The sequence below is a fragment of the Panthera uncia genome (assembly GCF_023721935.1).
Source record: "Panthera uncia isolate 11264 chromosome B3 unlocalized genomic scaffold, Puncia_PCG_1.0 HiC_scaffold_1, whole genome shotgun sequence".
NCBI classification, from domain to species: domain Eukaryota; kingdom Metazoa; phylum Chordata; class Mammalia; order Carnivora; family Felidae; genus Panthera; species Panthera uncia.
This window is the reverse complement of record NW_026057582.1, coordinates 91,714,583-91,729,452: the sequence shown is the minus strand read 5'-3', so window position 1 is coordinate 91,729,452 and position 14,870 is coordinate 91,714,583. Positions and strand designations below refer to the sequence as shown.

Genomic DNA, 14,870 nt, shown 5'->3' with positions numbered 1-14,870 from the left:
CTGCCTAGCATGGCATCACAGTCCTAGGACAGAAGTAAATCAAACCAAAGCTAGAAAGGAGATTCCCTAGAAGAGCTTAGGAGTACGTGCAACAGCGCTTGGGTTTTCTTTAAACTTTCACTCTGAGGCATGTACATTTCACGGGCTTATATGTAGCAGATCAAGGTGAGATGGCTGCAGTGCTGCTGTGAGTCCAGTGAAACAACCAAAAATCCTAAAAGGATTCTAGCATTTTTTAGAATAGTGCTGTGACATAGAAAGAACATGAGTTTGTGTTTCTATACTTAGGGAGTCCTTCTGACATATCACTTCCTATGGGACCAGGGTGGTCCCAGAGCTAACCTAGACACTGTCAGAATGAAACTGATCTATCTTAGGATTAGGTAAAGATTTCTGAGAAAGCTTCAAGGTGGCTTTATCTTTCCCATTGTTTCCTATTTGAAAGTGATTCAACAGAAGTTAAAGAGCTGCTTTCTCTGTCACTGCATTAATATTACCAACTTAGCTCAAGAAGTGAAACAATCCCTCTCTTATTCTTCCTGCCCCTAAAAAGATCTCTTTTTAAAAAGCCCATTTTGTCCATAATTATGATGCTTAGAAATACCAGTTCATTTTGGGATTTTCTTTCTTGACCTTCTTTAAAGTTTCTACTATTCCCTCCTCTTCATCCTTGATGTTTTTTCTTTGCATTTTCTGTCTATTCATGTAGAAAATGACTCATAAAGATGTCCCTGTGCATTCATAGGTTTCTCTAGACGTCTGTTCACAGGTTCATTTGGGATCATACATATCTTTTTTTTTTAGGGCCTTCCATTTATGGAGGACCCACAGAACCCCTCTTTTCTCCCTGATTTCTACAATCTGCTTACCCCAAGTCCAGGGTATATGGCTGAGTAAATCCATCTTTCTTTCTGAAACTCTATTTCCAACTCTACAGTAATGCAGTTACTTCATTAATCTCCAAATCTCCTTTGTCGGTCAAAATTAATTCAGAGGAAAAGTTCGCTATTGCCTCTTGTCTCTTAACGGAGACAAAACTTCAAGAAGTTAACAATCTTATTGATAGCCCATTTTTAGCAAAATTACTTCCAGTTGATATCAAAATACCTGGACCTCTCCCTCACAATTACATTTTATCTCAAGATAGATATTGTAATCATTATCAGTAAAGTATCATCTCTAGCCTTGACCTCAGCAGGTTGATAGACTCCATGTCTTCAAAAATAAAAATACATAAAATAAATCATTTAGTTAAAAGTTCATGTTAAATTGGTACAAATTAATATTATGCTGAATATAAGATAAAAAAAAAATACGTATTTCACTTCCTTTAATCAAAGAAGCCTATGCTAGGACCAGATGTTCCATGTGAAATATACAAGGATAAAAATGATCTTTAATTAAGAAGTATTTCTGCACTATTTTATGAAAGGACATTAACTGTGGCTGTATGAGTTTTGTAGAAACCTCGTAGTCTTCACCTCTTAAACTTATAATCTGATATATTGTCCAAAGAATAGAAAACATGCATTTTGCCAGAATACACATACATTCTGCCAAGATAAAGAACTTCTCTAAGCAGGTCTTATTCATGTGATGATGCCATTTTTCAAATAAGCTTCAAATTGACTACTCCTCTAATTCATTTAATAATACAGAAATGAAGTAAAAATTAATATATGATTCAGTGAAACTAGCAAAGAATACATACTTCTTCGTGCTTATTTTCTCTGGTTTAACTTCTGTCTTCTTATTGAGGTCTTTTAGTGAAGAACTGAGGTAGAGTTCTTTGGGAACTGAAGCCACAGCAGGCATGATGAATTATCTTTACTTTTCCACTTTCACAACGGACGGTGTACTTCATTAAAAGTAGTTCTTTTCTGAAACAAAACAAATGCAAATAATTCCAATTAACAACAAGTGAAAAGACATAAAAGTTCCAAACTGACTCTTTTGTTAAAAGAGTTAAAAGACGTAAAAGTCCTAAACTATATCTTTTGTTAAAAGAGTTAATTTCAAATTATCTTGAGTATCTATTTTGGGAATTCAAGATATAAAGGGTGTCATTAAACAATTTAATTTTTTTCAAATATTCACTAAATGAATTATGGTTTCTATTGCTTTGCCTTAATTATTAAGAATCTTTCCTGTCAAAAGCATTAACAGAATAAGAACTTCTATATTTTTCTACCATTAAATCTGCATTAATGCATAGATCACAAGTAGAAAGAAGTTTCATTTAGAAATATTTCCCTCTCTCATTGATAATACCAGTTTATAAAAGGAAACAAACTGGGGGTAGGGAGTAGGCAGGGCCACTTTATGTGGAGCTAGGGATATATGAACAGAATACACCCAAGTACTTTGGTTTATTCTAGAAAGGTCTTTGAAGCTTCATTACATTCTTTGCTCCTCATACACTGTGCTAAATTCTGATTAGGAAGATGGAGCAAGTAGTAAAATGAACATTAAGAGGAAGAAAAGCTGGGTATGTATCAATTGTGTGTGTATGTGTGCAGGAATGCACATAGGGCAGATCAGGAGAGCATAGCAAATGAGGAGTATCGGCAAGATCCTAAGTTGTCACCAAATGAAAGCTTCAGAGGAATCCCATTAAATTTATACAATGTCTTCTGCTGTGAAGAACTAATTGCAATTCAAATAAATACAGGCATACCTTGTTTCACTGTACTCCATTTTATTGTGCTTCTGTTTTTTACAAACTGAAGGTTTATGGCCACACTGCATCAAGCAAACCTACTGGTGTCATTTTTCCAACATCTGCTTACTTCATGTCTGTGTCACACTTTGGTAATGCTCACAGTATTTCTAACTCTTTCATTATTATATTTTTTAGTTATCTGTGATTACTGATTACAACTCACTGAAAGCTCAGATTATGGTTAGCATTTTTTAGCAATAATTTTTTATGAAGTTTTTAATTTTGATTTCAGTATAGTTAACATAGCATTATATTAACTTCAGGAGTACAATGTATTGATTCAAGAATTCTACGCATTACTCAGTGCTCTTCATGATAAATGTACTCTTTATTCCACATTACATATTTCACCGATTGCCCCCCCACCCCCACCCCGGCAGCTACCAGTTTGTTTGTGCCTGCGTGGCTCAATCAGTTAAGTGTCTGACTTCAGCTCAGGTTATGATCATGTGGGTCGGTGGGTTTGAGCCCTGCATGGGGATCTGTGCTGATGGCTCAGAGCCCTCTTCAGATTCTGTGTCTCCCTCTCTCTCTGCCCCTTCCCTGTTCATGCTCTGCCTCTTTCTCGAAAATAAACACTTAAAAAATCTTTTCAAAAGAATCTGTTTCTTGGTTTGTCTACCTTGTTTTTTTTTTCCTTTGTTTCATTTCTTAAATTCCACGAGTCAATAATATGGTATTTGTCTTTCTCTAAAAATGTCGTTTACATTCTCTAGTGCCATCCATGTTGTTGCAAATGGCAAGATTTCATTCTTTTATATCGCTAAGTATTTCATTACATATATAAAATACGTTATATATATATGCACCATATATAATAAATATATAACATATAAAATACTTTACATATAATTATATGCCATACTCATATATATATATAATATATACCACTTCTTCATCTATTCATTTACCAAAGAACACTTGGGTTGCTTCCATATCTTGGCTATTATTATAAATAATGCTGCAATAAACAAAGGGGTGCATGTATCCCTTTGAATTAGTGTTTTTGTATTTTGGGGGTAAATACCCAGTAGTGATTACTGGATCATTGGGTAGTTCTGTTTTTAACTTAAAAAAAATTTTTTTTTAATGTTTTTATTTGTTTTTGAAGACAGAGAGAGGCAGAGTATGAGCAGGGGAGGGGCAGAGAGAGGGGGAGACCCAGAATCTGAAGCAGGCTCCAGGTTCTGAGCTGTCAGCACAGAGCCCGACACGGGGCTTGAACTCATGGAGTGTGAGATCATGACCTGAGCTGAAGTCGGATGCTCAACCGACTGAGCCACCCAGGCACCCCTATTTTTAACTTTTTAAGAAACAGTCACACTGTTTTCGACAGTGGCTGCACCAGTGGCTGCGCAGTACATGAGGGCTCCTTTTTCTTCACATTCTTGCCAACATTTGTTTCTTGTGTCTTTGATTTTAGCCATTTTGGCAGATGAGATGATACCTCATTGTAGTCTTGCATTTAGATGATGATGAGTGACACTGAATACCTTTATGTGTGTCTGTTGGTCCTCTATATGTCTTTTTTTCTTTAGAATTTTTAAACGTTTATTTATTTTTGAGAGAGAGAGCAAGAGCATGAGCAGGGGAGGGGCAGAGAGAGGGAGGCAGAGGGTCTGAAGCAGGCTCTGTGCTGTCAGCACAGAGCCCAATGTGGGGCTCCAACTCACAAACCATGAGATTATGACCTAACAGACTATGACACCCAGGCGCCCTAGGTCTCCTGTGAAGAAATGTCTGTTCATGTCTTCTGCCTGTTTTTAAACTAGATTATTGTTTTGGGGTATGGGGTTGTATAAGGTCTTTATATATTTTGGATACTAACCCTTTATCAGATGTCATATGCAAATATCTTCTGCCATTCACTAGTTGGCCTTTGTTTCCCTTACCGTGCAGCTTTTTGATGTAGCCCCAAGAGTTTATTTTTCCGCTTGCCTCATGAGATATATATAGAAAAATGTTGCTATGGCCGATGTTAGAGAAATTACTGCCTATGATCTCTTAGGATTTTTGTGGTTTCAGGTCTCACATGTAGGTCTTTAATCCATTTTGAGTTTATTTTTGTGTATGAAGAAATACATTGTGTGGTCCAATTTCATTCTTTTGCATGTAGCTGTCCAGATAGCCCAACACCATTTGTTGGTCTTTTTCCCATTGTATATTCTTGCCTCCTTTGCTGAAGATTAAGGGACTATACAATCGTGGGTTTATTTCTGGGTTTTCTATTCTGTTCCATTGATCTATTGTCTATTTTTATGCCAGTATCCTACTATTTTGATTACTACGCCTGTGTAATAAAAGTCTGGAATTGTGATACCTTCAGTTTCATTTTTTATTTTTCAAGATTGCCTTGGTTACTTGGGGTCTCTTGTGGTTCCATACAAATTTTAGGACTGTTTGTTCTAGTTTGAGTTGCTATTTTGACAGGGATTGCATTAAATCCATAGATTGCTTTGGGTAGTATAGACATTTGAACAATATTTGTTCTTTCAACCTATGTGCATAGACTGTCTTTCCATTTCTTTGTATCCTCAATTTCTTTCATCAGTGATTTATAGTTTTCAGAGTACAGGTCTTCCACTTCCTTGGTTAAATTTATTCCTAGATATTTTATTGTACTTGGCGCAACTGTAAATGGAATTCTTAATTTCACTTTCTGCTGCTTCTTTATAAGTGCATAGGAATGCAACTGATTTTGTATCCTGTGTACCTGATTTTGTATCCTGTGTGTACACACTGATTTTGTATCCTGTGACTTTACCAATTAATTTATCAGTTCTGGTACTTTTTTTGGTTTATGCTTTAGGGTATTCTATATACAGTACCATGTCATCTGCAAAGAGTAAAAGTTTTACTTCTTCCTTACCAATATGGATGCATTTCTATTTGTTGTCTGATTGCTGTGGCTAGGACTTCCAGTACTATGTTGAATAAAAGTGGTGAGAATGGACATCCTTGTCTTGTTCCTGATCTCAGGGGGAAACCTTTCAGTTTTTCACCACTGAGTATGATGTTAACTGTGGGTTTTTCATAGATGGACTTTATTATGTTGACATATGTTTCCTCTACACCTACTTTGTTGAGGGTTTTTGTCATGGATGTTGTACTTTGTCAAATGCTTTTTCTACATCTATTAAAATGATCATATGGTTTGTATCCTTTCTCTTACTGATGTGATCTACCACAGAGATTGATTTGTGAATGCTGAACCCACCATCCTGCCATACCAGGAATAAATCTACTTGATCATGGTGTTTTTTTTAATGTATTGTTGGATTCAGTTTGTTAGTATGGAGATATTGGCCTATAGTTCTCTTTTTTTATGGTGTCTTTATTTAGTTTTGGTATCAGGGTGATACTGGCTTCATAGAATGAATTCTGAAGTTTTTCTTTCTCTTTTAGTTTTTGGAATAGTTTGAGAAGAGTGGGTATTAACTCTTCTTTAAATGTTTGGTAGAATTTGCTTGTGAAGCCGACTGGTCCTGACTTTTGTTTGTTGGCAGTTTTTGATGAGTCATTCAATTTCCTTGCTGGTAATCAGTCTGTTCAAATTTTCTATTTCTTCCTGCTTTAGTTTTGGTAGATTATATACTTCTAGGAATTTATCCATTTCTTCTAGGTTGTCCAATTTGTTGGCATATAATTTTTCATAATATTCTTTTATAATTGTTTGTATTTCTGTGGTGTTGGTTGTTATGCCTCCTGTTTCATTTGTGATTTTGTTTATTCAAGTTTGTTTGTTTGTTTGTTTTTGAAGAGTCTGGCTAGAGGTTTATCAATTCTGTTGATCTTTTTAAAGGACCAGCTCCTGATTTCATTGATCTGTTCTATTTTTTTGTTTTTGTTTCTATGTCATCTATTTCTGTTCCAATCTTAATAGTTCCTTCCTTCTGTTGGTTTTAGGTATGTTTGTTCTTCTTTTTCTAGCTCCTTTAGGTGTAAGGTTAGGTTGTTTGAGATTTTTCTTGCTTCTTGAAGTAGCCCTGTATTACTATACACTTCCCTCTTAGAACCACTTTTGCTGCATCCCGAAGATTTTAGACTGTGGTGTTTTCATTTTCATTTGTTTCCATGAAATTTATGATTTCTTCTTTGATTTCTTGGTTGACCCATTCATTGTGTAGTACCATGTTATTTAACCTCCATGTAGTGCTCTTTCCAGATAGTTTCTTGTAGTTGATTTCTAGTTTCATAGTGTTGTGGTCAGAAAAGATGTATATTACTGATCTTCTTGAATTTGTTGACTTGTTTTGTAGCCTAATATGTGATCTTTTGTGGAGAATGTTCCATGTCACTTGAAAAGAGTGCATATTCTGATGTTTTATGATGGAATATTCTGAATATACCCAGTAAATCCCTCTGGTCAGTGGTCATTTAAAGCTACTGTTTTCAGTGTGACTGACTGGCTCAGTGAGAAGAGTATGTGACTCTTGATCTAGGGGTTGTGAGTTCAAGCCCCATGCTGGGTGTAGAGATTACTTAAACAAACATAATTTAAAAATAAAGCTACTGTTTCCTTGTTCATTTTGTTTGGATGATCTGTCCATTGATGTAAATGGGATAATAAAGTCCCTTTCTGTTATTGCATTACTACTAATGATTTCCTTTATGCTTGCTATTAACTGTTTAATGTATTTGGGAGCTCCCATGTTGGGTACATTAAATATTTACGATTGCTATATCTTCTTGCTGGATTGTCCCCTCTATGATTATATAGTGTCCCTGTCTGTCTGTTACAGCCTTGCCTTAATGTCTATCTTGCCCAATGTAAATATTGCTACCTTGGCTTTCTTTTGACATCCATTTACAAGATAAGTATTTCACCATCCCCTCACTTTTAATCTGCAGGTGTCTTTGGTCTGAAATGAACCTCCTGTATGCAGCATTATTCATGGGTCTTTTTTTTTTTTTAATGCACTCTATCACCTTATGTCTTTTGACTGGAGCATTCAATTTATGTTCAAAGTAATTGTTGATAGATATGTATCTATTGCCATTTTATCACTTGTTTTGTGGTTGTTTCTACAGATTTTCTCTGATCCTTTTTTCTCTTGCTCTTTCATGATTTATTGGTTTTCTTTAGTGATATACTGGAATTCCTTTCTCTTTGTTCTTTGCATACCTATTACTGGCTTTTTATTTGTGGTTACTCTTAGGTTTATTATAACATCTTATATATATAGTAATCTATATTAAGTTGGTGATCCACTTTGTACTCCTCTCCCACCCCATGTTTTAGGTATATGGTGTCACATTTTACATCCTTTTATTTTATGAATCCTTTAATTTTTACAGAAATACTCATTTTTACTGCTCTTGTGTTTTCTACTTTTCATCCTCTCATGGTCTTTCCTTTCCATTCAATGATTTCCCTTTAATATTTCTTGTTGGGCTGGTTTAGCACTTATGAACTCCTTTAATTTTGTTTGTCTGAGAAACTCTTTATCTCTCCTTCTCTTCTGAATGCTAGCCTTTCTGGATAGAGTATTCTTGGCTGCAGATTTTTCCCTTTCAGCACTTTGAATATATTATGCCACTCCCTTCTGGCCTGCAGTTTCTGCTGCAAAATCTGCTTACAGGCTTATGGGGCTTCACTTGTATGTAACTATCTTCTTTTCTCTTGCTGCTTTAAGAATTTTTTATTACTACTTTTTGCCATTTTAATTACTATGTTTTGTGGTATGGACCTCCTTGCATTAATTTTTTTGGGAAGATCTCTGCGCCTCCTAGACTTGGATTTCTGTGTCCTTTCCCAGATGAAGGAAGTTTTCAGCTATTATTATTTCTTCAAATAAATTTTCTATCCCCTTTTCTCTTCTTCTTCTGAGATCCCTATAATGCAGATGTTACTACACTTGATGGAGTCAGAGTTCCCTACAACTATTCTCAATTTACCTAATTTCCTTTCCTCTCCTTTGCTCAGCTTGGTTACTTTCCATTACTCTTCCAGGTCATTAATTTGTTCCTCTGCCTCAACTAGTTTGCTATTTATTCCATCAAGTGTATTGTAATTTCATTTATTGTGTTCCTTTTTTTTCTTTAGTGTTTTTGTTTTTTTTTGTTTTTTTTTTTTGAGAGAGGCTGAGCAGGAGCAGGGGAGGGACAGGGAGAGAGGGAGACACACAGAATCCAAAACAGGCTCCAGGCTCTGAGCTGTCAGCACAGAGCCCGATGCAGGGCTTGAACCCACGAACCCCAAGATCATGACCTGAGTCGAAGCTGGACACTTAACCAACTGAGCCACCCAGGTGTCCCTCATTTATAGTGTTCTTGATATCTGGTTCTGTCTTCTTTGTTAAGTGTCTCATTCGCTGATGTACTCCACTCTTTTCTCAAGTCCAGTGAGTTATCTTAGTGATCATTGCTTTAAATTCTTTAGCAGGCACATTATATCCATTTCACTTAGTCTTCTGTTGCGGTGTGGTCTTGTTCTTTCATTTTGGACATATTTCTCTGTCTCCTCATTTTGTTAACTTTGTTTCTCTGTGGTAAGAAGGTAAGCTACATCTCTTGCTCTTCACGTTAATGGCCTTATGAAGAAGAGGTCCTATAATGTCCTGTGTTCAATGTCCCCTGTTCCCCAGGGCCTGGTGCTTCAGGGAGTATCTCCCATGTGTGTTGCATGTGCTCTGCTGTTGAGAACCTGGCCTCTTTTTCCTTCAATCCAGTTGTCTGCAGAGGCTCTCTTTGCCTGTTGTGGGCAGTGTTTGATCCCAGGTGGGGTGGGACACATTTTAACAAGGTGTGTGGTGGTCTGCTTGCGAAATGAGATGTGTCACTGCTGCCGGTAGAAGTGAGGTCCCACAAAATGCATGCGTCAGGAGACAAGGTGTGGTGGGGTCTGTGCCAGTCTTCTGGGGGAGGGGGCCTGCAGTGCCCAGACTGAGCCAAGTGTGACTGGGAAGGGCGATCTGCCAAAGTACAGGGATCAGGCTTGGTGTAAGCAAATTAGGTAGTGAGTGTTGGTGCTATGCTGGTTCCTGCAGGTGGCACTGTGTTTATACTGGGGGGAGTGTGCCAGCTCCTTTGTTCCTGTTGGGATCTCTCTGTGATCCCTGCCTCTCTAGGCCACACTTCCTGGCTCTCCAAGAGCCCGAGCCTGCTGATTTTTAAAATCCCAGGCTTTAAGTCCCACCGGTAAAATCCCAGGCTCTAAGTCCCACCAGTCGTAAGAACTCACAAAATGCAGCTCCTCTCGCTTTCAAAGCAAATGCTATGGGAAAATGTCTCCCCTGTGTGGGCTCTCTGGTGTGAAGCTCTCTGTTTTTTGCCCTTCTTCTTACCACCAGTTCCCTCCCCACCATAGATAGCTGCAGTTCATTTTGCTTCCAAACTGTATCTCTGCCCTCCCTACCTTCTCTGATGGGGCCTTCTTCTTCCACACCTTTAGCTGTGGAATTTGTTCTGCCAGTCTCCAAATCATTTTCTGGGCCATTTACACTGATGTGAGTGTTATCTAGTAGTAACTCTGGGACAAGGTGAGCTTAGGGTTCTCCTACTCTACCATCTTCCCAGCCAGCAATAAAGTATTTTTTAATTTAGCAATGTAGTTTTTTAGACCTATGCTATTGCACACTAAATAGACTATAGTACAGTGTAAACATAACTTTCATATGGATTAGGAAACAAAAAAATTCATTTGGTTCTTTTTATTGCAATATTTGTTTTATTGCAGTGGTCTGGAACTGAACTCACAATGCCTCCAAGGTATGCCTGTAACTACATTAATGCATTTAACAGACTGTAACTTTTTCCCCCATCATTTCCTTTCACTATCTTAATGCTCTTCCTTTTATCAGTTTACTTTTATTAGATGAGTGGTCATCAATGAACATCTAATCCTGAAAAGCTGAGTAAGGTACAACTTAGGGGGAAAAAGGCATCTGTTCACTTTTGTGAAACTCCAAAGGCACACTGATTTGCTTTGATTCTAGTCATGTTTTATATTAAATACTAATATTTTGTGATTTTTTAAAACTTATTCCTTCTAACCCTGTACAATCAACCGACTGCCTTAGTCACCAAACCTAGCTATTTTTCTCTAAAAGTTACATTTTTATAACATTCATGTTTTTCCATCTTATACTTGCTCTATGTACCTACAAACACATGTTTAATCAAATGCTTTACTTAGCAGTTTCAGATCTCTGCATTTAGGAACAAGTCTTATACAGAAGCACTTTCTACACTTTTCTCTCCACCCTGTGTTCTGTGACTAAAGCCAAAGGGATAGGGGAGGAAAAAAAACCTTTGGACCACACCATCATTCCCAAATGGATCAAAAACATTAAATGCCCTTCTAGTTACATATCTAATTCATCAACAATTCATCACAAAAACAGGTCACAGCACCCATTAAGTAGAGTATGACAGGGATCCCTTGGATTTCCTCACAATTACAGAGACTACAGCATTGTCTGAGTATCTTAACTTGCAAAAAACACTATGTTATGTGTTAAAGATATAAAGGGTATATAAGACATGGTCCGTGACTTTCCAAGATAAACAGTTTACCACAGAACACCCTTTTGTCCCCCATTCCCACCTCCTGCCTATCCCCCTAACTCTGAGTGAAAAAGCAGGAATATATATAACACCATTTGTATAAAGTTTTCAAACAAATTAAACAGTGTATTGCTTAAAGATACAAATAAGATAAATCTATAAAGACAGACAGGAAATGATAAACATAAATTCTGTATCCGGAGAGGCAGACAGAGGATGTAATCAGGAGACACATACAAGGTGTCAGTAAGGTTTTATTCCTCAGCTTCAGTGGCACATTTGAAGGTGATCATACGGTAATCATTTTATTGTCATGCTTCATAACATATAAAAGAATTTAAGTAATGTACTTAACATAGATCTCATAAAAAATTTTAAAGAAAGCAATTAACTATGAGTATAACAATGCAAATATGAATAAAAATGTGCAATTGCATATAAATATGAAAACACCCAGACACATGTGAAAGTTAGGAAGTATGGGTAAAACAAAGACAAAATATGTATGTTTTAAAATATTGATTTAAAAAAATATATTTAGAATATTGGAAGAGCCTGATACATAAATCTTTTGGAATATAGCTTCCATTCAGTGGTGTGAATAGAAGCAAAAGCATGAGCATTAAGGAATAAAGAAATGGAAACATTGTAGATAACTTGAAAAACAAAAAACTGGCAATAAAAAAGAGAATGTTGGGATAGAGTGAGATGGTGCTCCAGGAACATGATTTCTACTGAAATATAAAAAGCAACAGTTGAGGAGTAATACATTTGACTAAAGGAAAGCACAGTAAAGTCAAGAAACTCTTAAGGAAGGTGTTTAAGGAAACATATAGCAAAGGGCAGGGGACACTGGAGCTGGGACTATTAATGAGACCAGAAGACAGATAATGGTAACAAGAGCTATTGCTGACTCTTCTGCCCTCAAGTAGCTCAGCTAAGATCTTAGGCTTACTTAGCCAACAGTGAACAAATATCTGCTCCCCCAATACAAACCACCTCTTGAAATGTAATTCCCCCAAAACCCAATCATTTTTTGTTGGTGATACTAGTAAGTGTACTAAGACAGGGACTAAAGCCAGAGTTAGGCAGAGTAACCAGGTACCAGTCTGACAGTACCTGTTTTTCCAACTCTATTCTCTATCTGGGTCACAAGTTAGTGGTCTAACCGCAGAATATATGTTCAAAAAGTCAGAGTCTATTTTGTTGATTCATGACAATTAGGTTTCTTGGCTGGGAAAGAAGGCTATTGATTTGAACCTTCTAAAATTAAGGTCTAGACAATATTCTCAGTTGCATCTGTTTTTCATGATTACCTTTAAAGCTTGGATCTTTGAAAGACAATACAAAAACTAAATATGCTACCCAGGTAACTTAAAATAGGAAACCATTAGCTATCTCAAGATTAAATTCGATTCAAGCATTCACAGATATCCTGCTGTATAAAAGATATTGTGCTGCCAAGATCTCAAAGATTAGATATCTCTTTCCTCAACAAGTTAAAAAAAATTAACGTGAAAGAGAAAGCTGGAAGCAATGGTAATACAACACAGTAAGATATCCAACTATAAAGAGTTACAAACATTGTACAATAAGAAAAATTAACAAGGAAGATTAACCATGAGAAGAGGGATCTTGGAAGAGACAGCATTTATGTGAATCTTGGCAAAAGGCTTTTGACAGGAAAAAAAATCAAAGAACATCTTTAGGAACTAGCCGATATAGGGAACGAACTAAGACCTACTAGACAGGAAAGCCTGAAAAAATAGTCTGGGAACAGAAAATGGAAGGCCTTAAATGTCACATTAAAGCATTTATTTTGTTTTCTAAAGGTAATAACCATAAGGTTCTGAAGAAGAGAGTTACATGATCCAAACTGGCAACACTACAAAGTTAGGTTTTAAAAGACTGGAGATAAAGAAGACACTAGTAACCTATGATAATGATCCTAAGGAAAGATGATGAAGGTCAGAACTAGGGCAGGAGAGATGGAATGGAGGAGGCAGATACAAGAGACACTGCAAAGGTAGAATAACAGGGATTGGCTAACAATTAGATACATGGAGGGAAAGTACAATAATAAGATTATGGTGACAAAGTTTTTTCTGAGGGTTTCTGGGAGAAAGATTGTATTTTTTAAAGTGAACTTCTCTGTCCTTATTTGATTTTTTTTTTAAAGATTTTATTTTTATAAAATAATCTCTACACCCACTCCAATTTATAACCCCGAGATGAAGAGTAGCATGCTCTACTGACTGAGCCAGCCAGGCACCCCTGTCCTTATTTGATTTTTGAGAATAGCTGAAATAAGAAAACATTTTCTCTAATAAAAGGACCAAGGTTGTTTTCATTTTCATTCACAAAATTATATAAATTATGCTGTTAAATAAGATGCCTGGTATTAAAAATACTTAACAGTATTGCCTTAATTGCTGTTTGTCTCTACAAGCACACATTCTACAGAAGTCAAAGTACAAGGTAAAGAGTTTTTTTTAGGGGAATTTGTTTATTTCCCCTAAACAAATAAGACAGCAAAGAAGGATACATGTGTAACTTAAATCTATGCGAAATTTAATGTGTTAAATTCTTGATAAGTCATTCTGCTACACTTTAAAGTGAAAACCTCTAAAGAGATTTCAAAATAGACTGACAAAATAAATTAAGGGCTGTATCACTGGATGAATTCATAATTTATTTGGGCTGTAACAGTAAAAACAAGAAAAAGAGCAGCAGCAGTTTGTTGTTGTCACAACAATCCTACTAATCCTTATAAAACGTTTAATATGTATAGAACTCAATTTATACAGTCTACTTGTTTAGCTCTAGAACTGAATATAACATACAGCCCACTAAACTGTGTTATGCTTCAGAAAGGTTTGTAAGTTAAAAACAAAAACAAAAAAGGATATGTAAGAAAAATTAAAGTTCTTCTAAAAAATTAATTTTCTTAAGATGTGTAAATCTGATAAAGATGAAATATTTCAGGGGCGCCTGGGTGGCTCAGTCAGTTAACCATCTGACTCTTGATTTCGGCTCAGGTCATGATCTCAGAGTTCGTGAGTTTGAGCCCTGCATAGGGCTCTGCACTGACAGGGTGGAGCCCGCTTGGGATTCTCTCTCCTCTCTCTCTGCCTCTCCCCTGCTATCTTTCTCTCAAAATAAATAAATAAACTTAAAAAAAAAAAAAAAAGATGAAATACTTCAGCTTCAGTTAAACGGCAATGCTCCAAAAGTAAAATCCAGACAGTACTGAAATGAGCTAACAATGGGGGAAGGAAAGGGAAGGCAGATGTATCCACCTCTGTTTATGACCTCCTTCTGATTTTTCCAAAGAGAAAAAGTAGAAGTGAGATGACCTGAACGACAAAGACTAAAAAGTAAAAAAGTGAAGACTGAGGTTTGTGGTATTCAAACTGGTCCTGATATCTTAACTAGGGCTTCACACGAGCCACTGCCTGGGTTCTTGGCAAAGCTGAAAGGAAAGCAAAGTTTGTCTCCAGCAGGCATCCATCATCTCATCTCATCTCTACCCTTCTGACAGCAATAGCACTCATTATATCTTCTGACTACCTTATATGTCATATAAGGCATTCTATACTCATTCTAATTTAAATGCCATAGAGTAGTAAGTATTCATGAA

At 36.5% G+C, this 14,870-nt stretch overlaps 1 protein-coding gene across 1 annotated transcript in view; it reads right to left on the bottom strand.

Annotated features, from left to right (window-relative positions):
• The window catches only part of USP8 (ubiquitin specific peptidase 8), a 76,942-nt gene that overhangs the window by 54,225 nt on the left and 7,847 nt on the right, over positions 1-14,870 (bottom strand). Inside the window, exon 2 of the mRNA XM_049611674.1 lies at positions 1,712-1,880. Coding sequence (XP_049467631.1) covers positions 1,712-1,815 — 104 coding nt within the window. The 5' untranslated portion in view covers positions 1,816-1,880. The remainder of the gene's footprint in view (positions 1-1,711; positions 1,881-14,870) is intronic.